Here is a 21,730-nt window from a genome sequence, read left to right as displayed (position 1 = left end):
AAAAAAAATCCCACCTCATATTTTAAAATCTAAATGAGAAGATTCTCTACTGACTGTAGCCAGTTTCTTTTTGTTTTTTAAAAAACACCCTTTCAGAGCCTTCCCAGAATTCTGATCCCTAAATGGAACTTAGGAATCAAAATGGAACTTAGGGCTAATCCATTAAGTTGGTCAGCTGGCACATATACTAGTCTCTGTGTAAAGTCAGTCTCCACTACACAGTTATCAACTATGTCAATCCCCCTCATACTCCTTTAGAGCTACTCACACCAGAGCTCTTAGTAGGCACTGTGCTCTCACTTTTTTCTGGGGTATGCATAGATTCTTCCCTTGATCGGCAAAACCTTAAGTCCACTGTTTTGATTAATCTTCATTCTACTACTTTATGACTCACCATAGCCTCCTCCCTTACCCACCACCTCAGGAAGAATCCTGACCCTACCTCCTCCAAAGTGTCCCCAACTTTTTAAGAGGTCCACAAAGGGGTGCCTCACATGCCCATAGACCAGGCATCCAGTTTCGTCCTTTACCCAGTGTCCGCCATGTTTTCTCAGACTCTGGCTCCCTGTGTCTAGGGCCTGAGAGCAGTATCCACTGCAGATGATGGCCGTTGTATGAATGCCAAAGTTCTGGCCTAAGATATTGTTGCTGAAACTGCTAAGATGGTAAAGAGAGGGATGCTGGCTTCCCTTCCAGGTAGGAAATTGTTCCTTTCCTTCTAACTCTATACCACACTTTGTCACTTGGGCCCCAAAGAAAACATTTGTCATCTTCCTGGGGCAAGTCCCTAACCAGAACTCACACATCTTTCTCCAACAATATGCAACAGTTCTTCCTCCTCAGTACAGTCTAAATCTAGTCATTTAAAAATATATACCCTCAAGTTCTCATTTTACTGACATGGTATTTTCCTTCCAATTAGTCCCCCAGTCACACCTCCACAAACATGTCCATTTTATAAGAAAGGTTTGGCTTTATGTAACCCCTTCTATGACCCACAGCATTGCGCAGGCATAAAGACAGATTATTAGAAATAAACATCTCTCAGGAATACTCATAGAGTCATCCAAACATCTCTTTACTTTTCTCGATCACTTCTGATCCACACTGAATCAGACTCAGAAGAGTATCTGAGAATCTTCTCTCCCTAATCTCCCTCCAGCTTCTCTTTTCTACCCTTCTGTTCCTGGCCTGCTGGTTTCCCCACTCTCTCCCAGATCAAGGCCATACATATCTTTTTTTCATGGCTCCTCCATAGTTGTATATTGGGTTTTTCAAATTTTTCACAGCTGAGCATCTGTAAGCCAAACATTCCTTTCTTATCTCTAATAGCATCACATTGATGCATTACGCCAAAAGACCCTTTTCCTACCAGTGCCAGGAAGGAAAACGAGGGAAAATGGAAAAAGAAAATCTCTCATATCACATGTATGTTTGTCTAACTAAAACATTCTGCACCAAAGATGAATTAAAATCTCTATCTTTGGAGGGGACCTTCAAGATGGCAGAGGAGTAAAAGGTGGAGATCACCTTCCTCCCCACAAATACATCAAAAATACTGCTACATGTGGAACAACTCCTACAGAACACCTACTGAACGCTGGCAGAAGACCTCAGACTTCCCCAAAGGCAAGAAACTCCCCAAGTACCTGGGTAGGGCAAAAGACAAAAGGAAAAACAGAAACAAAAGAATAGGGATGGGACCTGCACCTCTGGGAGGGAGCTGTGAAAGAGGAAAAGTTTCCACACACTAGGAAGCCCCTTCACTAGCAGAGACAGGGGGTGGGCGGGGGGAAGCTTTGGAGCCACGGAAGAGAGAGCAGCAACAGGGGTGCAGAGGGCGAAGCGGAGAGATTCCCACACAGAGGATCTGTGCTGACCAGCACTCACCAGCCTGAGAGGCCTGTCTGCTCACCTGCTGGCTGGGGTGGGTAGGGGCTGGGAACTGAGTCTTGGGCTTCAGACGTCAGATCCCAGGGAGACAACTGGGGTTGGCTGCGTGAGCACAGCCTGAAGGGGGCTAGTGCACCACAAATAGCTGGGAGGGAGTCCAGGAAAAAGTCTTCAACTGCCTAAGAGGCAAGAAACCATTGTTTTCGGGTACAAAAGGAGAGGAGATTCAGAGCACACCCTAAACGAGCTCCAGAGACGGGTACGAGCCGCGGCTATCAGCGCAGACCCCAGAGATGGGCATGAGATGCTAAGGCTGCTTCTGCAGCCACCAAGAAGCCTATGTGCAAGCACAGGTCACTATCCACACCTCCCCTCTCAAAAGCCTGTGCAGCCCACTGCTGCCAGGGTCCCATGAACCAGGGACAACTTCCCTGGGAGAACGCACGGCACACCTCAGGCTGTTGCAACGTCACGTTGGCCTCTGCCGCTGCAGGCTCGCCCCAAATTCCGTACCCCTCCCTCCCACCGCCTGAGGGACCCAGAGCCCCCTAATCAGCTGCTATTTTCACCCCATCCTGTCTGTGCAGTAACAAATGCCCTCAGGTGACCTACATTCACAGGCAGGGCCAAATCCAAACCTGAACCGCAGGAGCTGTGTGAACAAAGAAGAGAAAGGGAAATTTTTCCCAGCAGCCTCAGGAGCAGCAGATTAAATCTCCACAATCAACTTGATGTACCCTGCATCTGTAGAATACCTGAATAGACAATGATCAAACCAAAATTGAGGCAGTGGACTTTGGGAGCAACTGTAGACTTGGGGGCTTGCTTTCTGCATCTAATTTGTTTCCAGTTTTATGTTTATCTTACTTTAGCATTTAGAGCTTATTATCATTGGTAGATTTGTTTATTGATTTGGTTGCTCTCTTCCTTGTTTTTTATATAAATATATATTTTTTTCTTTCCTTTTTCTCTTTTTCTGAGTGTGTATATATATGCTTCTTTGTGTGATTTTGTCTGTATAGCTTGCCTTTACCATTTGTCCTAGGGTTCTGTCTGTCCTATTTTTTTTTTTTTTTTGGTACAGTTTTTAGTGCTTGTTATCATTGGTGGATTTGTTTTTTTGGTTTGGTTTCTCTCTTCCTTCTTTCTCTTTTCTTTTTTAATTACTTTTTATTTTTTATTTTTAACAATTTTTAAAATAACTTTATTTTATTTTATTTCATTTTATTACTTTTTCTATCTTTCTGTTTTCTTCTCCCTTTTCTGCTGAGCCGTGTGGCTGACAGGGTCTTGATGCTCCGGCAGGATGTCAGGCCTGTGCCTCTGAGGTGGGAGAGCTGAGCTCAAGACATTGCTCCACCAGAGACTCCCTGGCCCTATGTAATATCAAAGAGCGAAAGCTTTTCCAGAGAACTCCATTGCAATGCTAAGACCCAGCTCCACTCAACAACCAGCAAGTTACAGTTCTGAACACCCTGTGCCAAACAACTAGCAAGACAGGAACATAACCCTATCCATTAGCACAGAGGCTGCCTAAAATTATAATAAGTTCACAGACACAGCAAAACACACCACCAGACATGATCCTGCCCACCAGAAATACAAGATCCAGCCTCATCCACCAAAACACAGGAACCAGTCCCCTCCACCAAGAAGCCTACACAACCCACAGAACCAACCCTACCCACTGGGGGCAGATACCAAAAACAATGGGAACTACGAATCTGCAGCCTGCGAAAAGGAGGCCCCCAACACAGTAAGTTAAGTAAACTGAGAAGACAGAGAAATACAGCAGATGAAGGAGCAAGGTAAAAACCCACCAGAGGGGAAACAGGCAGTCTACCTGAAAAAGAATTCAGAGTAATAGGAAAGATGATCCAAAATCTTGGAAATAAAATGGAGAAAATACAAGAAACATTTAACAAGGACCTAGAAGAAATAAAGAACAAACAAACAATGATGAACAATGCAATAAATGAATTTAAAAATTCTCTAGAAGGAATCAATAGCAGAATAACTGAGGCAGAAGAATGGATAAGTGATGTGGAAGATAAGATAGTGGAAATAACTACCGCAGAGCAGAATAAAGAAAAAAGAATGAAAAGAATTGAGGACAGTCTCAGATACCTCTGGGACAACATTAAATGCACCAACATTCGAATTATAGGGGTCCCAGAAGAAGAAGAGAAAAAGGGTCTGAGAAAATATTTGAAGAGATTATAGTTGAAAGCTTCCCTAGTATGGGAAAGGAAATAGTCAAGTCCAGGAAGTGCAGAGAGTGCCATAAGGGATAAATCTAAGGAGAAACATGCCAAGACACATAATAATCAAACTATCAAAAATTAAATGGAATGAAGAAATATTAAAAGCAGCAGGGGAAGAGGAGCAAATAACATACAAAGGAATCCCCATATGGTTAACAGCTGATCTTTCAACAGAAACTCTGCAAGCCAGAAGGGAGTGGCAGGACATATTTAAAGTGATGAAGGGGAAAAACCTACAAACAAGATTACCCAGCAAGGATCTCATTCAGATTCGACAGAGAAATTAAAACCTCTACAGACAGGCAAAAGCTAAGAGAATTCAGCACCACCAAACCAGCTTTATAACAAATGCTAAAAGAACTTCTCTAGACAGGAAACACCAGAGAAGGATAAGACTTACAATAACAAACACAAAACAATTGAGAAAATGGTAGTAGGAACATACATATCGATAACTACCTTAAAGGTAAATGGATTAAACGTTCCAACCAAAAGACACAGACTGGCTGAATAGATACAAAAACAAGACCCATATATATGCTGCCTACAAGACACCCACTTCAAACCTAGTGACACATACAGACTGAAAGTGAGGGAATGGAAAAAGATTTTCGATGCAAATGGAAATCAAAAGAAAGCTGGAGGAGCAATTCTCATATCAGACAAAATAGATGTTAAAATAAAGACTATTACAAGAGACAAAGAGGACACTACATAATGATCAAGGGATCAATCCATGAAGAAGATGTAACAATTATAAATATTTATGCACCCAAAATAGGAGTACCTCAATACATAAGGCCAAATATAACTGACATAAAAGGGGAAATCGACAGTAACACAATCATAGTAGGGGACTTTCACATCTCACTTTCACCAATGGACAGATCATTCAAAATGAAAATAAATAAGGAAACACAAGTTTTAAATGATACATTAAATAAGATGGACTTAATTGATATTTATAGGAATTCCATTCAAAAACAACAGAATACACTTTCTTCTCAAGTGCTCATGGATCATTCTCCAGGATATATCATATCTTGGGTCACAAATCAAGCCTTGGTAAATTTAAGAAAATTGAACTCATATCAAGTATCTTTTCTGACCATAATGCTATGAGACTAGACATCAATTACAAGAAAAAAAATTAAAAATTACAAACACATGGAGGCTAAACAATATGCTACTAACTAACCAAGAGATCACTGAAGAAATCAAAGAGGAAATCAAAAAATACCTAGAAACAAATGAAAATGAAAACATGACGACCCAAAACCTATGGGATGCAGCAAAAGCACTTCTAGGAGGGAAGTTTATACCAATACAATCCTACCACAAGAAACGAGAAAAATCTCAAATAAACAATCTAACCTTACACGTAAAGCAATTAGAAAAAGCAGAACAAAAAAACCCCCAAAAATTAGCAGAAGGAAAGAAATCATAAAGATCAGATTAGAAATAAATGAAAGAGAAATGAAGAAAACAATAGCAAAGATCAATAAAACCAAAAGCTGGTTATTTGAGAAGATAAACAAAATTGATAAGCCATTAGCCAGACTCATCAAGAAAAAAAGGGAGAAGATGCAAATCAACAATTAGAAATGAAAAGGAAAAGTAACAACTGACACTGAAGAAATAGAAAGGATCATGAGAAATTACTACAAGCAACTATATGCCAATAAAATGGACAATCTGGAAGAAATAGACAAATTCTCAGAAAAGCACAACCTTCCGAGACTGAACCGGAAAGAAACAGAAAATATAAACAGACCAATCACAAGCATTGAAATTGAAACTGATTAAAAATCTTCCAACAAACAAAAGCGCAGGACCAGATGACTCACAGGCAAATTCTATGAAACATTTAGAGAAAAGCTAACACCTATCCTTCTCAAACCCTTCCAAAATATAGCAAAGGGAGGAACACTCCCAAACTCATTCTACGAGGCCACCATCACCCTGATACCAAAACCAGACAAAGATGTCACAAAGAAAGAAAACTACAGGCCAATATCACTGATGAATACAGATGCGAAAATCCTCAACAGAATACTAGCAAACAGAATCCAACAGCACATTAAAAGGATCATACACCATGATCAAGTGGGGTTTATACCAGGAATGCAAGGATTCTTCAATATACGCAAATCAATCAATGTGATGAACCATATTAACAAATTGAAGGAGAAAAACCATATAATCATCTCAAAAGATGCAGAAAAAGCTTTCAACAAAATTCCACACACATTTATGATAAAAACCCTGCAGAAAGTAGGCATAGAGGGAACTTACCTCAACATAATAAAGGCCATATATGACAAACCCACAGCCAACATCATTCTCAATGGTGAAAAACTGATACCATTTCCACTAAGATCGGGAACAAGACAAGGCTGCCCACTCTCACCACTATTATTCAACATATTTTTGGAAGTGTTAGCCACAGCAATTAGAGAAGGAAAAGAAATAAAAGGAATCCAAATCAGAAAAGAAGTAAAAGTGTCACTGTCTGCAGACGACATGATACTATACATAGAGAATCCTAAAGATGCTACCAGAAAACTACTAGAGCTAATCAATGAATTTCGTAAAGTAGCATGATACAAAATTAATGCTCAGAAACCTCTTGCATTCCTATACACTAATGATGAAGAATCTGAAAGAGAAATTAAGGAAACACTCCCATTTACCATTGCAACAAAAAGAATAAAAGACCTAGGAATAAACCTACCTAAGGAGACAAAAGACCTGTATGCAGAAAGTTATAAGACACTGATGAACGAAATTAAAGATGATACAAACAGATGGAGAGATATACCATGTTCTTGGACAGGAAGAATCAACATTGTGAAAATGACTATACTACCCAACGTAATCTACAGATTTAATACAAGCCCTGTCAAACTACCAATGACATTTTTCACAGAACTAGAGCAAAGAATTTCACAATTTGTATGGAAACACAAAAGACCCCAAATAGCCAATGCTATCTTGAGAAAGAAAAACGGAGCTGGAGGGATCAGGCTCCCTGACTTCAGACTATACTACAAAGCTACAGTAATCAAGACAGTATGGTACTGGCCCCAAAACAGAAATATAGATCAATGGAACAGGATAGAAAGCCCAGAGATAAACCTATGCACATATGGTCACCTTATCTTTGACAAAGGAGGCAAGAATATACAATGGAGAAAATACAGTCTCTTCAATAAGTGGTGCTGGGAAAACTGGACAGCTACATGTAAAAGAATGAAATTAGAACACTCCCTAACACCATACACAAAAATAAACTCAAAATGGATTACAGACCTAAATGTAAGGTCAAACACTATAAAACTCTTAGAGGAAAACATAGGCAGAACACTCTATGACATAAATCACAGCAACATCCTTTTTGACCCACCTCCTATAGATATGAAAATAAAAACAAATATACACAAATGGGACTTAATGAAAGTTAAAAGCTTTTGCACTGCAAAGGAAAACATAAAGAAGACGTAAAGGCAACCCTCAGAATGGGAGAAAACATTTGCAAATGAAGCAACTGACAAAGGAGTAATCTCCAAAATATACAACCAGCTCCTGCAGCTCAATATCAAAAAAACAAACAACCCAATCCAAAAATGGGCAGAAGACCTAAATATACATTACTCCAAAGAAGATATACAGATTTCCAACAAACACATGAAAGGATGCTCAACATCACTAATCATTAGAGAAATGAAAATCAAAACAACAATGAGGTATCACCTCACACAGGTCAGAATGGCTAGCATCAAAAAATCTACAAACAATAAATTCTGGAGAGGGTGTGGAGAAAAAGGAATCCTCTTGCACTGTTAGTGGGAATGTAAATTGATACAGCCACTATGGAGAACAGTATGGAGGTTCCTTAAAAAAACAAAAAACAGAACTACCATACGACCCAGCAATCCCATTACTGGGCATCTACCATGAGAAAACCGTAATTCAAAATAGTCATGTACCACAATGTTCATTGCAGCTCTACTTACAATAGCCAGGACATGGAAGCAACCTAAATGTCCATCAACATATGAATGGATAAAGAAGATGTGGCACATATATACAATGGAATATTACTGAGGCATAAAAAGAAACAAAATTGAGTTATTTGTAGTGAGGTGGATGGACCCAGAGACTGTCATACAGAGTGAAGTTAAGTCAGAAAGAGAAAAGCAAATACCATATGCTAACACATATATATGGAATCTAAAAAAAAAAAAAAATGCTTCTGAAGAATCCAGGGGCAGGACAGGAATAAAGATGCAGACATAGAGAATGGACTTGAGGACATGTGGAGGGGGAAGGGTAAACTGGGATGAAGTGAGAGAGTGACATGGACATATATACACTACCAAATGTAAAATAGATAGCTAGTGGGAAGCAGCCGCAAAGTACAAGGAGATCAGCTCGGTGCTTTGTGTCCACCTAGAGGGGTGGGATAGAGGGTGGCAGGGAGACGCAAGAGGGAGAAGATATGGCGATGTATGTACACATATAGCTGATTCACTTTGTTATACATCAGAAACTAACACTGTAAAGTAATTATACTCCAATTAAGATGTTTAAAAAAATTTCCATCTTTTTAGAAGACGATAACCTGTAGTTTTAAAATGGCAACTTTCACAGTTTTGAGGTTTCCAATATCTTACGGCCAAGACTCAATCTCAGGTTCATCTCATGGTACCAGAGGCATCCCCTGACCTCCACAGACTCTATAAAGGTAGTTATCCTAAGCATTTGACCTAAGAATGGGAACTCTGCCCTGAGATAATGACTTTGACCACATGTATTAGTGAGAGTCATTCAGCCTGAAGTAATGGAGACCCAAAATAATAGTGGCCTAAACAAGATATAGATTGTTTTCCCTTTCCTGTAAAATTCTGAAGTTCAGTAGTCTAGGGCTAGACTCCTGTGAAAAGTCCTCAGCAACTCATGTGCTTCTAGGTCACTGTACCACCGACTAGAGAGTGTAGCCCTTGCCCTCTTAGTCCAAAATGACACACCCACTTTACAAGGGGCAGGATGGAGGAAGGACAGGACAAGAAAGAAGAAAAAGGGGCAAAAGCTGCTTGTCACGTGTCCCCTGAAGTTCCTAAAAGCTGCCATACAACATTCTACTTACGTATCTTTTTGTTCAAAACATGGCCATTCTTGGCTGAAAGGGAGGTAGGGGCATTTTACTCTTTGTTCTAGGCAGACATATGCCCACCTACAAAGTCTATTCGTGTGGGAGAATAGAAAGAGAATGGATATCAGGGGACAAATAGAAGTCCTGTCATATTGTGCTCCTGAAATCACTCTCTTTCTCTGTGCTAAAAATAAACCCTGGAGTCACCTAAAATAGAATGCTTTAAATTTCCTGTTTTTATAAAAAGTTGAGCTACAAGTCAAAATTCTGCCACTCAGTGTAACCACTGGCAAGTCACTCAGTGGTTTAATTCTTTGCCTTATTGTAATAGGGATGTCTGTCCTGCCACCTTAAAAGATTGTTCTAAGGATTCATTTGGAATAAACTGAGATAATAAAGGTGAAAGTAATTTTTGAAATGTGATATAAATAACTTGAGGCAAAGTAGAATTAAAGCAATAAATTATCTTTTGTCTTCTTTAAACATATATGTCTCTCTTTCAAAATATCTCCATTCCCCTTTTAGGTTTCTTAGTGAAATGTGGCAGATAGATGTCAAGAGAGCAAAGGATCAGAAACAAAGGCGTGTGGTCTGATATTGATTCAGATAAGGTCATTTGTATATTGAGAAAGAAAAGGAAATTCTCTAGAATTTGCCAATATTTATGAAGACACACCATCAACCTGGTGTGAGTCTATATTTAATTGTTATTATTAGATATGGGATTAGATCTTCATACCAGAAGTTATTATCCCTAGGACAAATTTTAGGTTCTAGCAATCTGTTTTGCAAAGGAAGCTATCCTAGCCATTTCGAACAAGTAGAGCAGCTATAAAATCAGCTGGTGTTTTTTAGTAATTTTCTGGAGGGTTTAGTTTTGCTGCCATTATTGATGCTTCTGTTGTTGTTTGTTGAAAAGCAGTGGAGAGATGGAATGTCTAGAAAGCACCTAAGCATTCTAAAGTGCTTCAAGGAAGGAAACAAATCCAGGCAAAGGGAGTCTTGTTAAAGATAACTTGCATAGATGTTGTGGTTTTGCCCTGCTCTGCTGGAGGAACAGAGAGAGCATAGAGTGGAGGGATTGAAAGTTTTGGAAAGCAAAGGACAATTCTGAAAATCATATTAGAGCAGATTCCTGGCTTCAGTTGTCTGTTTTTATCCTCTTCCTGTGGTTTGGCAACATACAAAGTCAAGCAGGCTGTTATGCCTTCTAGGTAATCTGGTAAAGACTTATTAGTCAGAATAAGCTGGGTTATGATACACTAACAAAAGAACCTCAAATTCTCAATGATGTAACACAATAAAGGTTAATTTCTTTCCCATGCTAGATACCTGCTGTACCCACAGAAAGGAGAGAGAGCACTGGAGGGTCATGCAAGAGATTTTTACCCACAAATAAAATATAGCCCACAAATAAAACACTTCACTTCTGCTCACAACCCATTGGCCAGAACTAGTCACATGGCCCCAATCTAAATGCAAAGAAGCTAGACAATGTGGGCAAGTACATGGAATATTCGGCTATTTTTCTATGCCATAGTGATGGTTGAATTATCTAAGAAATGCTTCCTGCCTCATTTTTTTCTTCATGCTTTCTATAAAATTACAGGTTTTATTTTGAAGAACTTTCTTCTTTTGTAGAAAGTAAGACAGTATCTTGGTCTTCCAGCATGACTCCCTCTTTGCACACATAGTGAAAGAATAAAAATTTATTCTATAGGGCATGGAAGTACACATGTATTTATTCTAAAATAGTCTGAATTGTGTTCTGATGAGAGTGGCTGATAGAACAGGGTAATAGGTAAAAGCACAGGCCCTAGAACCACACAGCCTGGGTTTGAATTTCAGTTCCCCCATTTACCAGCTGCATGAACTTGGTAAAAATATTTGAACTCTCTATGTCACAGTTTCCTCATATTTAAAATGAAGATAATTATAATACTTATTTTGTGGTTCCTGCGAGGATTAAAATTGTGCATGTAAAATATTTAGCACTAAGCTTAGCACTTACATGTTCAATGAAAGTTAACTCATTGTTTAGTGTCCCATCTTTTTTTTTTTTTTTTTTTTAGTGTCCCATCTTTTTATCCCATTGATTCAGTTTCAGACTCCAGTTTGCTAACACGGCTCCTTGGATTAATGATTCATTGTATAGTTTCCATACGCTTCTCCTCTCTCTTCTTCCTAAGTCTCTGCTTTTCTAATCTCCCCAGTTGCTGGTTCTCTCTTGTCTGGAATCAAATGGGGCTTCTCTAAAATTTACACACACACACACACACACACACACACACACAATGTTAATGCAGAGCAGTGGCAATGCCTTTTAGTTCCTGGGTGCTTCTCCTCCACTGGTCCAGTCTGTCTAGCAAATAGTTATGTGACTGAAGGAAGAATACCAGGGACCCTGGAGTCTCCTTGCCTGGTCTGGACTTGAAGCTCTGCCACTTATTTACTGTGACACTGGGTATCTTAATACACTGCTCTGACCCTCATTTCTTTATTTATAATGTACAGATAATAGTAATATGTAATTCATTAGGCTGTTGATGTACACATTTAGCACAGTGATTGGTACAGTTAATTCCTCGATAAATGTCTATGCTCTGTAAAATGAGGACAATAATACTTAAAGGACATGCATGAGCTTAAGGAAGCTGCGAAACATCATAAACTGTTATGATGAAATGAATTAGAGGTCCATCTGACTGCCCCTGTGGATGAGAACAAGAAGTTTACCTGCTAATATGGAGACTGACCTTCCTGACCACTTCCCTGAAAAATATAAAGTACATTATTGTATCTTCATATTTATAAATATTGACAACCAGTAGGCTTTTCAGTTTATTATTTTTTCAGCGTTTTACCAATTGACCTGGCCTGGCAATATGTAATGAACAAGGACCAGACATTAGACCAGTGAGCAAGTCTTGTGACCTCTGAAAATTTACATTAGCTGACAAGTTCTATACTAGTGCTGTGCAATAGAAATATGTGATCCAGGTTCGAGCTCTGGTCTGGGAAGATACCACATGCCGCGGAGCAACTAGGCCCGTGAGCCACAACTACAGAGCCTGCGCGTCTGGAGCCTGTGCTCCAGAACGAGAGAGGCCCACGCATCGCAATGAAGAGTATCCCCTGCTTGCCACAACTAGAGAAAGCTCTCGCACAGAAACAAAGACCCAACACAGCCAAAAATAAAATATTTTTTAAAAAAAAAAGAAATATGTGATCCACTTACGTGCTTTAAAATTTTCTAGTAACATATTTTAAAATAAAGTACTTTTAAAGAAAAAGAAATAGGTGAGATTGACTAAATGATAAATTTTATTTAAAATAATGTCATTTCAATGTAATCAATACAAAAATCACTGATAGCTTACATGCACTCTTATTTTGTCTTTGAAGTCCAGTGGGTATTTTCCACTTACAGTACATCTTAATTTGGACTAGCTGCATTTCAAGTGCTTAATAGCCACATGTGGCTGGTGGCTGCCATACTGGACAGTGCAGCTCAACTATTGTTGGGTAATTTGGTAGGGTAAAAGCTTAATAAAAATGTAGCACTTTATATGGAATTATCACATCATATATATTACTTTGTAATTTAAATAAAGGAAATAAATTTAAATGACTAAAATAAATTTAAATTAGAAGATTTAATACATTAAACTTTTTTTAAAATTTTACATTACAACACATATATCTCATGGACAAAAGAGAAGGAAGAAAAGGATACCAGACCATAGAAGGAGCAAGTCAAGATATGAGCACAGGTCCTTAATTTCCTATTTTTAAATACAAACATAAAGAAACCATTTGAAAAAAAAATCTTTACTAGTGCAAAAACGATGTAGGTCATTGAGCATATGCACAGGTAGAAATTCTAAGGATGCTCACACAGTTGTGGACATTGGTTCACCAGAATTCACGAGAGAAGTTTGCTGTTCATTTAAAATATAATGTGATGAGCGTTCACATTGAAAGAGGTACTGGGAACTAAGGAAATAAAACAGAAAGTACTGGAATGAGTATTGAATGTTGACTACTGTGTAAGGTGAAATGAGTGAATGACTCCTAGAAGAAGCTACATCTAAATGGAAATCTTGTAGAAGTACTTGTAGGAGAAACGTATCTCAGACCTAAGGAATAGAACCTTTTTTCTCTCAAGTAAGAGAGAAAAAATACATGTGAATTTGGGGAAGTGGGGAGGTGTTTCAAGCCAATAAAGTACAAATTTGACATAGGGTCTCCTTAAATAATCAATATTTTTTTTAACATTGAGTTAATATTACTATACTAAAACCCAGTAATAAAGGGCTAGAAATAAAGATGGCTGTTATCAGTCAGTTTCCAACCAGGAAATCTGAAACCACTTCTAATACGTAAAACAGGGAATTTAATCCAGGAAATTAATTATGCAAGTGTTAGAACCGCTGAGAAGCCAGACAGGAGAAAGGAAGTAACCCAAAGATCAGCAGCCACCAGAAGCCCCATTCACCTTCAGGATTGGAGGGATACAAGTGGGGTTTCCAGAGCCAAAACCTGAGACCAACCAGCAGAAGCTCAAACCACAAAAAAAGGAGTTTCCTCACAAAAGCTGGGAAAACTAAGAGAAGAGCTACCTGTTGTGGCCTGGACCCAGGGAAAAGATGCAGCTACTCACCAGAAAAAAAGAATGTAAAGGAGATAGATGTGGAAATTCCCTGGTGGTCCAGTGGTTAGGACTCCGCACTCTCACTGGCAAGGGCCCGGGTTCAATCCCTGGTCGGGGAATTAAAATCCTGCGTGTTGGGCTTCCCTGGTGGCGCAGTGGTTGAGAGCCCGCCTGCCGATGCAGGGGACACGGGTTCGTGCCCCGGTCCAGGAAGATACTACATGCCGTGGAGAGGCTGGGCCCGTGAACCACGGCCGCTGAGCCTGCGCATCCAGAGCCAGTGCTCCGCAACGGGAGAGGCCACACAGTGAGAGGCCCGAGTACTGCAAAAACTAACTAACTAAATAAATAAATAATAAAAATAAAATCCTGCATGCCACGCTGTGCAGCCAAAAAAAAAAAGGAGACAGATGCTCTGACTTCCCCCTCCTTTCACTCTCCAGAGGCAAAAGCGTGCTGACACTGCAGCTTGGGAAAGGTAGCCTGCAGAGATCCTTTCTCCCAAGAGCAGAACAGAGAAAGAACAAGGAATGCATCAGCTAGCAAACACACTACAGACCAGCAGAGCATAAGGAAAACTGTGAGTGATTTGGGTTTCAATTTGTTCAACGAAAGTGTATTAGTGCCTACTGTGGATTAGAAATTCTTTTCCTATTGGGAATACAACGGTAAATTAAAAAGATCTCTAAATTTTCACCAATAAAATATTTTGACAAGCTTTGTGAAAACAGTAACACCTAATTAGGAAATACACTAGTCAGATAAACTAGGCTATAGGACGCTTGATGTTAGGAGAAAGGTCTGGGGGATCTCTTGACAGGCCAAGGAAAATAGGATTATTTGGGGGGACCTCTGACCTAAATGTGGATGGATGTATAAACATGGACATTAGGAATATCTGTCCAAATTCTGAATGGCTTCTGTCTTGGCCCCTCTCCCACTAATGGGATTGGTGAGAATTATAAACTACTGAGGTCAATATGGTTTGAAGAGTAGCTCTCTGTGTTGGAGCCAAACAGACTTAGATATGAACTCCAGCCTTGCTACTTACAGGTTCCATAGTCTTGAGCAAGTCATTTATCCTCAGTCTTCCCATCTTTCAAAGAGCAATAATAGTAACCCCTTTAAAAAGTTGTTGTAAAGATAATATGTGATCATATATTTAAAGTGTTTAGTTAAGTGCCTTGGGCATAGTAGGTACTCAATAAAAAGAAGTTGTTAATATTTCAAACTGCATATGTAAAGAGGTAATAACACTGTATATACATTAGTCATTAAAACACATAGGTTAACATATATCCATATAAATATACCTTGTGAACACACAGAGATAACATAAAAAGAGCTAATTTCAAACACAAGGTGTAACTAATAGTCATAACATTGTTAGTATTCTTCTAGAGAAACTGAAAGGATTTATAATTTTCCAGGAATCATGAGTTTATGTCATTTAATATGCATTATATGAAATTTAATTATCCATTCTATAACTTTGATAATATGCTTACTTAACCTATTGCTAACAGATTTCAAAAGTATTTCTCCATTCGAGATATCACTTACATAAATGCTGAATTATTATTTACAGTGCCCACTACTTTGCTAAGTTTTATCTTTGTCATGAATGTTTGATAACATCATAACCCTGGATAAATCCAACTATTTGTCACCTATAAGCCTGAACCCCTGCCACTAAACTGGGCAAAAGAAAAAAGCACATCCATGCTTAGTGGCCTCATGTTAATTTTTTTACCATAAACCTCAAGTGGGCCCTTAATGCTGGTAGGCAGTTTTACTCTGCCTAACTCACTGATAACTCAACCCCTCTCCCAGTCTCAGAAAACGATTCAGATCTTTTCATCCCTCAATCCTCAGCAATTCATCCACCATCCTAATTCTGAAATGATGACCTTACTTCCTACTTTACTGAGAAAATGAAATTAATCTCGGGAGAGCTTGCACAGAGACTATCACCACACCTACCAACCACCATCTTCTGCAGTCACCATACCTCCCCATCCAGTAGCATCTGCACCCACAAGACTGCCTCCTGCCTGATACAGGATGAGCTCTCCATCCTCCTGTCGAAAGCCAGTCCCTCCACCTGTGCTCTAAGATTCATCTCTTCTCACCTACTCAAGAACACTGCAGGACTTCTCCTCTCTTCCTCCAACATCATCATTTTTCACTCTCCACTAAATCATTTGCATCACCATAAAAACAAGCAGTTATTTCTCCCATCTTAAAACATTAAAATCAAAAGAAAATTACCTTTACCCCACTTCCGCTTTACCAAATCACCTAGCTCTTTCCTCATCTTTGGATCAAAATTCCTGGAGAAACAAGTTATCTATATTCAACTGGTTTTTTTTAATTCATCTCTTGCCAATTACTTAAACACATACCAATCAGGATTTTGTTCCCCTCACTCCAAAGGAACTTCTTTAGCCAAGGACACTAGCGACCTTACATTGCCACATGCAGTGTGCAGTTTCCTCTTATTTAACCTGTCAGCAGCATTTGGTACGCTTGTCACTCGCTCCTCCTGATACACTCGCTTTACGTGACTTCTGGTACACCACATCCTCTCCATTCCCTTCTTTCCTCAATGACAGTTCTGTTTCCTTTGGATAAAGGAAGAAAAACACTTAATCTTATCCTTGACCTCTTAATGTTGGAATACACCAGGCTCCACTCTTGGTCCTTTTATCTTCTCTATTCACACCCACTCCCATGGTACTGTCTTCTAGGCTCATGTCAACAACTCCCAAATGTGTACCTTCAGCCAATATATTTCTCCCAAAATCCAGATTCAGCATTCTACTTAGATGTCTTAAAGATACCTCAAGCTCAACATGTCCATACTGAACTCGTATCTTTCCCCAAAACTTACTATGTCTACAGCCATCCATTTCAGGTGATGTGGCAAAATTATCCTTCAAGTTGCTCAGACCAGAATTCTTAGAGTCATCCTTGACTTTTTCTCTCACATCCAACATTCATCCCTCAAAAAATTCTGTTGGTTCTACTTTCAAAATATACCCAGAATCCGATTGTCTCATTACCTTCATTGCTACCATACTAGTCTGAACAAATATTTCTTACCCAGATTGCTGCAATAGCATCTAATAGGACTTTCTGTTTCTACCTTTTTCCCCCTGCATTAGCAACACAGCAGCTAGAGGGATCCCTTCAGACCTAAACCAGATCGATTGTGTTACTCCTCTACACAAAACCTTGCAACTGGTACCCAGTCACGGACAGTAAAAACCAAAGTCTTTATATCGGCCTAAAAGGTTCTACATGATGTGACTTCCGTTACATCTCTGACATCACATCCTAGTATTTCCACCATTGTTCCTTTGCTCCAGCCACACTGCTTAATTAATAAATATTTGTTAAACAAATCAATCCCAGTCTCCATGGAGCTCTTGGTCTACTGGGAGAAACAGAGATATATAAAGGATTACAAAAAGAAGGTGGTAATTAAAGCTCTCCTCTATCTCCCATCCTAAACGCTGGCAAGTGAGTGTTGAAGGTTGAGAAATTTGCCAGGGGTGAGTGGTGTAGGAGACCTAGGGAGGAAGCAAGGACATTTCAGGCAGGACGAACATTGCACATGCAAAGACCTAGAGAAATGAATCAGCAGAGCATTTGAAGAATTACACGTAAAGCATCAAAGAATAACATTTGAGATTAGAGGGTCTGGATGTGGGAAGTAAATAGAAATACAGTCTATATTTTAGATAGGAATCAGATCATGAAAAACTTTCTATCTGTTTCTTCTCTTACAGCTTTCAATCTACCCTGGGAGTAACTTATTAACCATATCTTTTTGATGAACCTCAACAGGGCCAAAGCAACACTTGGAAAGGATTCTGAATTCCCTGAGTTTTTAACTAGTTGTGAAAGCACTGAGAGAGTTGGTCTTGGGTTGAACTTGACCTGCCTCTGGGAATGCTCTCTGTTCTATCCATCTTGAAAAGCTTTATTCAAGTGCATTTCTCTGCCTTCCTTCTTCTCATCTGCACCCTTTGGGAAAATGAAAGATGCTCAAATATAGATGTGAACACTGCAGATGCTCTGTTTGGCAATGGTGTCTTTCAGCTTCCTAATAAAAATTTATATTGCTGACCACCAAAAAATAAAAAATAATAAAATAAAATAAAATAAATAAAGATACAAAAGAAAAACCCAGAGTCAGATTTCATTTGACAAGGTAAAGGAGTGGGTGTTCTACTATATCAAATTTAATCTGTATAAAATAATCATCTCTGGTAACATTATTTTTCTTGATCTACTGCGTTTAGACTACTTTCGTAAGGCTTGATCTCCCTATCTAAACACTGATTCACTTACAGTAAGCTTCAGGCTAACATTGCTCTTACTAATACCCAACAAATCCACAAGGTGTTAGTTTCAGACGATTTTGTATAAAAGGTGAACTGAGACTAGACTCAGCCTACAGCGTTCCCCAGACAAGGCAGACAACCACAGGTGAGTCTCAGCATCTATAGTTCTCAAGCAGTGACAGTTATTTCTGAAATCTACAGATTTTTCAGGATCTGGAGAACAAATCTAGGGCTTTCCAACTTCTGTTGTGTAGGGAATTTGTGCTTGTCAACCTGGCTTCTTAAATATGGTTAATACACTGTAATCACTGCTAGTAAGCAATTGACTTTACATAGACCCCATTCACCTGGCCTCTGAAAGAGTCTTGTTTTAAACAATGGGGGGTGGAGGTTGGGGCAAAAGCAAATGATAACACTTATGAGATGCTAAAAATGAAGAACTAATTTTGTAATATATAAGTTTCTTTTTCTTTTTAAATAAAAATAGTCTTTAAAATGATAATCAAGGGACAAATATGATGATTAAAATTACTTCAGCATATTCACTTTAAGACAGTCAGCAGTACCATCCTAGTCTTTAAACATTGCTTAAATCATTATATTAGAGTTTTGATCTATAATATGTTCCTACTTTGACAAAAAAAGAAATTGAGGAGGAGAATAAGAAGAAACGGTTGTTCAAGAAACGAAGATGTAAAGAAAAGGAGAAAATATTGCTGGAGCAAAATGTGACTGGAGAGGATGGGTAGACCAATTATTTTTGGTTCGGTCAACTTATATAACAATTATGATGCTTTGGGTCTTGGTTTCTCATGGGCCTTAATTGTTTGCTTCCCAGCCCAGGATGAAGTTGGTCCAGTTTTGCTTTCTCTTCTGTTGCTGGACAGCAATGTGCTGCAACTGCTGCGAGCTGACCAACATCACCATCACGGTGGAGAAAGAGGAATGTGGCTTCTGCATAAGCATGAACACCACATGGTGTGCGGGCTACTGCTACACCCGGGTAGGTACTTTGCTTTGCTGGAAGTGAGGGTGCTGAGGGTCTGGACGAGGCGGGCTTCATTAATTCCCACTTTATCAATATTCTAAGTTTCCCAAGGAATAGCCATGAGTCCCTTAGCCAGTACTGTCTGTATTATGATTGGGGTTATTTACCATGATATCAGTTAAACATTTGGACTTATATTTGATTAGGGTAAATGTAAGAAAGCCTCAGATTTGACCTGATCAATTTAGTAATATGCCAAATCTTTTTTAAAAATTTAACTTAAAATTTAAAACAATTTTAAAAAGTTGTTCTATACTAGATTTTACATAGAGATAAACATACACACATTTAATAATAGAAGAGCTACAATATTCCCCAAAAGCCAATTTCTGTAACTGAAGCCATATCTCTACAATAGAGATAGTAACAAAATATGTTTGCAAACCATAATAAAACACAGCCATGTTATAAAAACTGTCTTATTGGCCCACCTGAATACAAATGTCAACAAGCATCCTGAGAACACAATCAGTCCATGCAGACTATTAGAACCAAAATGAATCAGCAAACTCACTCACTTCTTTACACCGTTGAGAAAACCAAGGCACAGAGGCATAAAACCACTAGTTTGTGTTCACGCAGCTTCTTTGAATTAATCCAAGTAAAGAAACAGTTTCTCCCCTTTTTTTTTCCCCTATAGCACCTGGCTATCTATGCAGCATTTCATTTTATAAACTGAAATTGAAAACAGCAATTTTTAATGAAATATACTTTATGGGGTGGTAAATGAGTTTGACCAAACTCCACTTATCATATCTTCCTGGGATACAGACTTGGTGGCATGATATTGAAATAAACAGAAGTGCCAACTTCTTCCGTCAGTGAATTTTTTTTTTCACTAGAAAGTGTTAGAATAAACTTATACTACCAGGATTAAAGTGTTTATATGCAAACCATGTAGCCTTTGAAACTGAAAGCTCTGCGAAATACACAGCATTTAAGGGGGAAAGATGTTTACAGGACTGTGGAATATTTAAAATCTTCATGATTTTCATGAGCTTTCATGAAAGCTTTCATAGTCATGCTAAGCTAAGCATTAACTTTCCACATTATAAATTTTTTGACTTTTTATAAATCCTCAGGGACAATGTATTTGGAAAATTTTTCTGAGAAATTAAACTTTAGTGTTTTATATTTTATAAATACTCAGGGACAATGTATTTGGAAAAATTTTCTGAGAAATTAAACTCCAGTGTTTTATGGTTCAAGCTGTCGTTACTATAGCTTTCAACTAAGTACAAAAAGTCATTAAAATTTGTCATATTTCCCTTTTCATCATTTCTCTATATTAAAATTCAACTTTCTCTATAGTTGGAGAAATAATTAATATTTTGACATAGACATAAGGAATAGGAAAAGGAATAACTTACATTTTCTGTAAGATTTCCAAAACAATCAGGAAACATGGTATAGCATATAGGTCACTTATGAGATCATGTTTCCTTGGTTAGGAATTCCATAAGTGAGCTTTAGTGGGTAAACATTAGAGCAAGCAGTGTTCAATCCCTGTCTCATTTTGATTAAGCTAAACAGAAAGTTCCAGAATACTGTAACTTAACTCTCTCTCTCTCCTAAACCACTCAGGATCTAGTGTACAAGTATCCAGCCAGGCCCAACATCCAGAAAACATGTACCTTCAAGGAACTCGTGTATGAGACGGTCAAAGTGCCTGGCTGTGCTCACCATGCAGACTCCCTGTATACGTACCCAGTAGCCTCTGAATGTCACTGTGGCAAGTGCGACAGCGACAGCACTGACTGCACCGTGCGAGGCCTGGGACCCAGCTACTGCTCCTTCAGTGAAATGAAAGAATAAAGAGCAGTGGACACTTTGAGCTGCCTACCCTTGACCTGAAGGACCAAGACATCCAAGACGTCTGTGTGTACATGCGCCCAGGTGGCAAACCACTGTGGGAGACCCCACTGATCCCCGCTCTCCTGCAGAAGGGAGCTCCAGGAATGGAGGGTGCTGGGGCCTGGGGCCTGTCACCACCCAACCCTGTATTCTAGGTCTGGTTCCATAAGTTTTATTCGGTCTTACTTAACTTACAGACATGGGGTTGCTTTCCCGTTTAATAATCTTAGAAATCCTCTCAGGCAATCCCTTCTGCTTAGACATAGGGATATGGGCCCCAAGGAAGGAAATGAGCTAAGAGTGGGTGAAAGTACTAAATGTAGCATTCTCCTGCCAGACTCCTGAGCCCTCAAGTGCAGTCCTCTCCTCTTCGTGATTGTAGCCTCAATGCCTAACTTCGTGACTAGACTTTAGTAAGAAACTCAATAATGGCTTCCCTAAGGAAAGTAAGAGCAGAAAGGTAGGGGGTAGGACAACACTGAAAGAGGATGTCTGAGGCTATCAGATGAG

General features: G+C 39.1%; 2 protein-coding genes across 2 annotated transcripts in view; one reads left to right on the top strand and one right to left on the bottom strand.

The window, feature by feature from the left end:
- Nucleotides 1–21,730, bottom strand: part of KCNA4 (potassium voltage-gated channel subfamily A member 4) — an 853,171-nt gene that overhangs the window by 771,892 nt on the left and 59,549 nt on the right. The window lies entirely within an intron of this gene.
- FSHB (follicle stimulating hormone subunit beta) lies at nucleotides 19,163–21,181 on the top strand. Its single transcript, XM_059070871.2, has 2 exons — nucleotides 19,163–19,321; nucleotides 20,951–21,181. The coding sequence occupies exons 1-2, from the start codon at nucleotides 19,163–19,165 to the stop codon at nucleotides 21,179–21,181; spliced, it is 390 nt and encodes a 129-aa protein (XP_058926854.1).

The sequence above is a fragment of the Kogia breviceps genome, chromosome 7 (assembly GCF_026419965.1).
Source record: "Kogia breviceps isolate mKogBre1 chromosome 7, mKogBre1 haplotype 1, whole genome shotgun sequence".
Lineage (NCBI taxonomy): Eukaryota > Metazoa > Chordata > Mammalia > Artiodactyla > Physeteridae > Kogia > Kogia breviceps.
This window is presented reverse-complemented; position numbering and strand designations above follow the sequence as displayed.

Excerpts from the sequence above, each read along its gene's own strand:
- FSHB (XM_059070871.2), top strand. The coding sequence starts at position 19,163 with ATGAAGTTGGTCCAGTTTTGCTTTCTCTTCTGTTGCTGGACAGCAATG. Across the intron at positions 19,322-20,950 it reads CGGGCTACTGCTACACCCGG|GATCTAGTGTACAAGTATCC; the intron begins GTAGGTACTTTG and ends TAAACCACTCAG.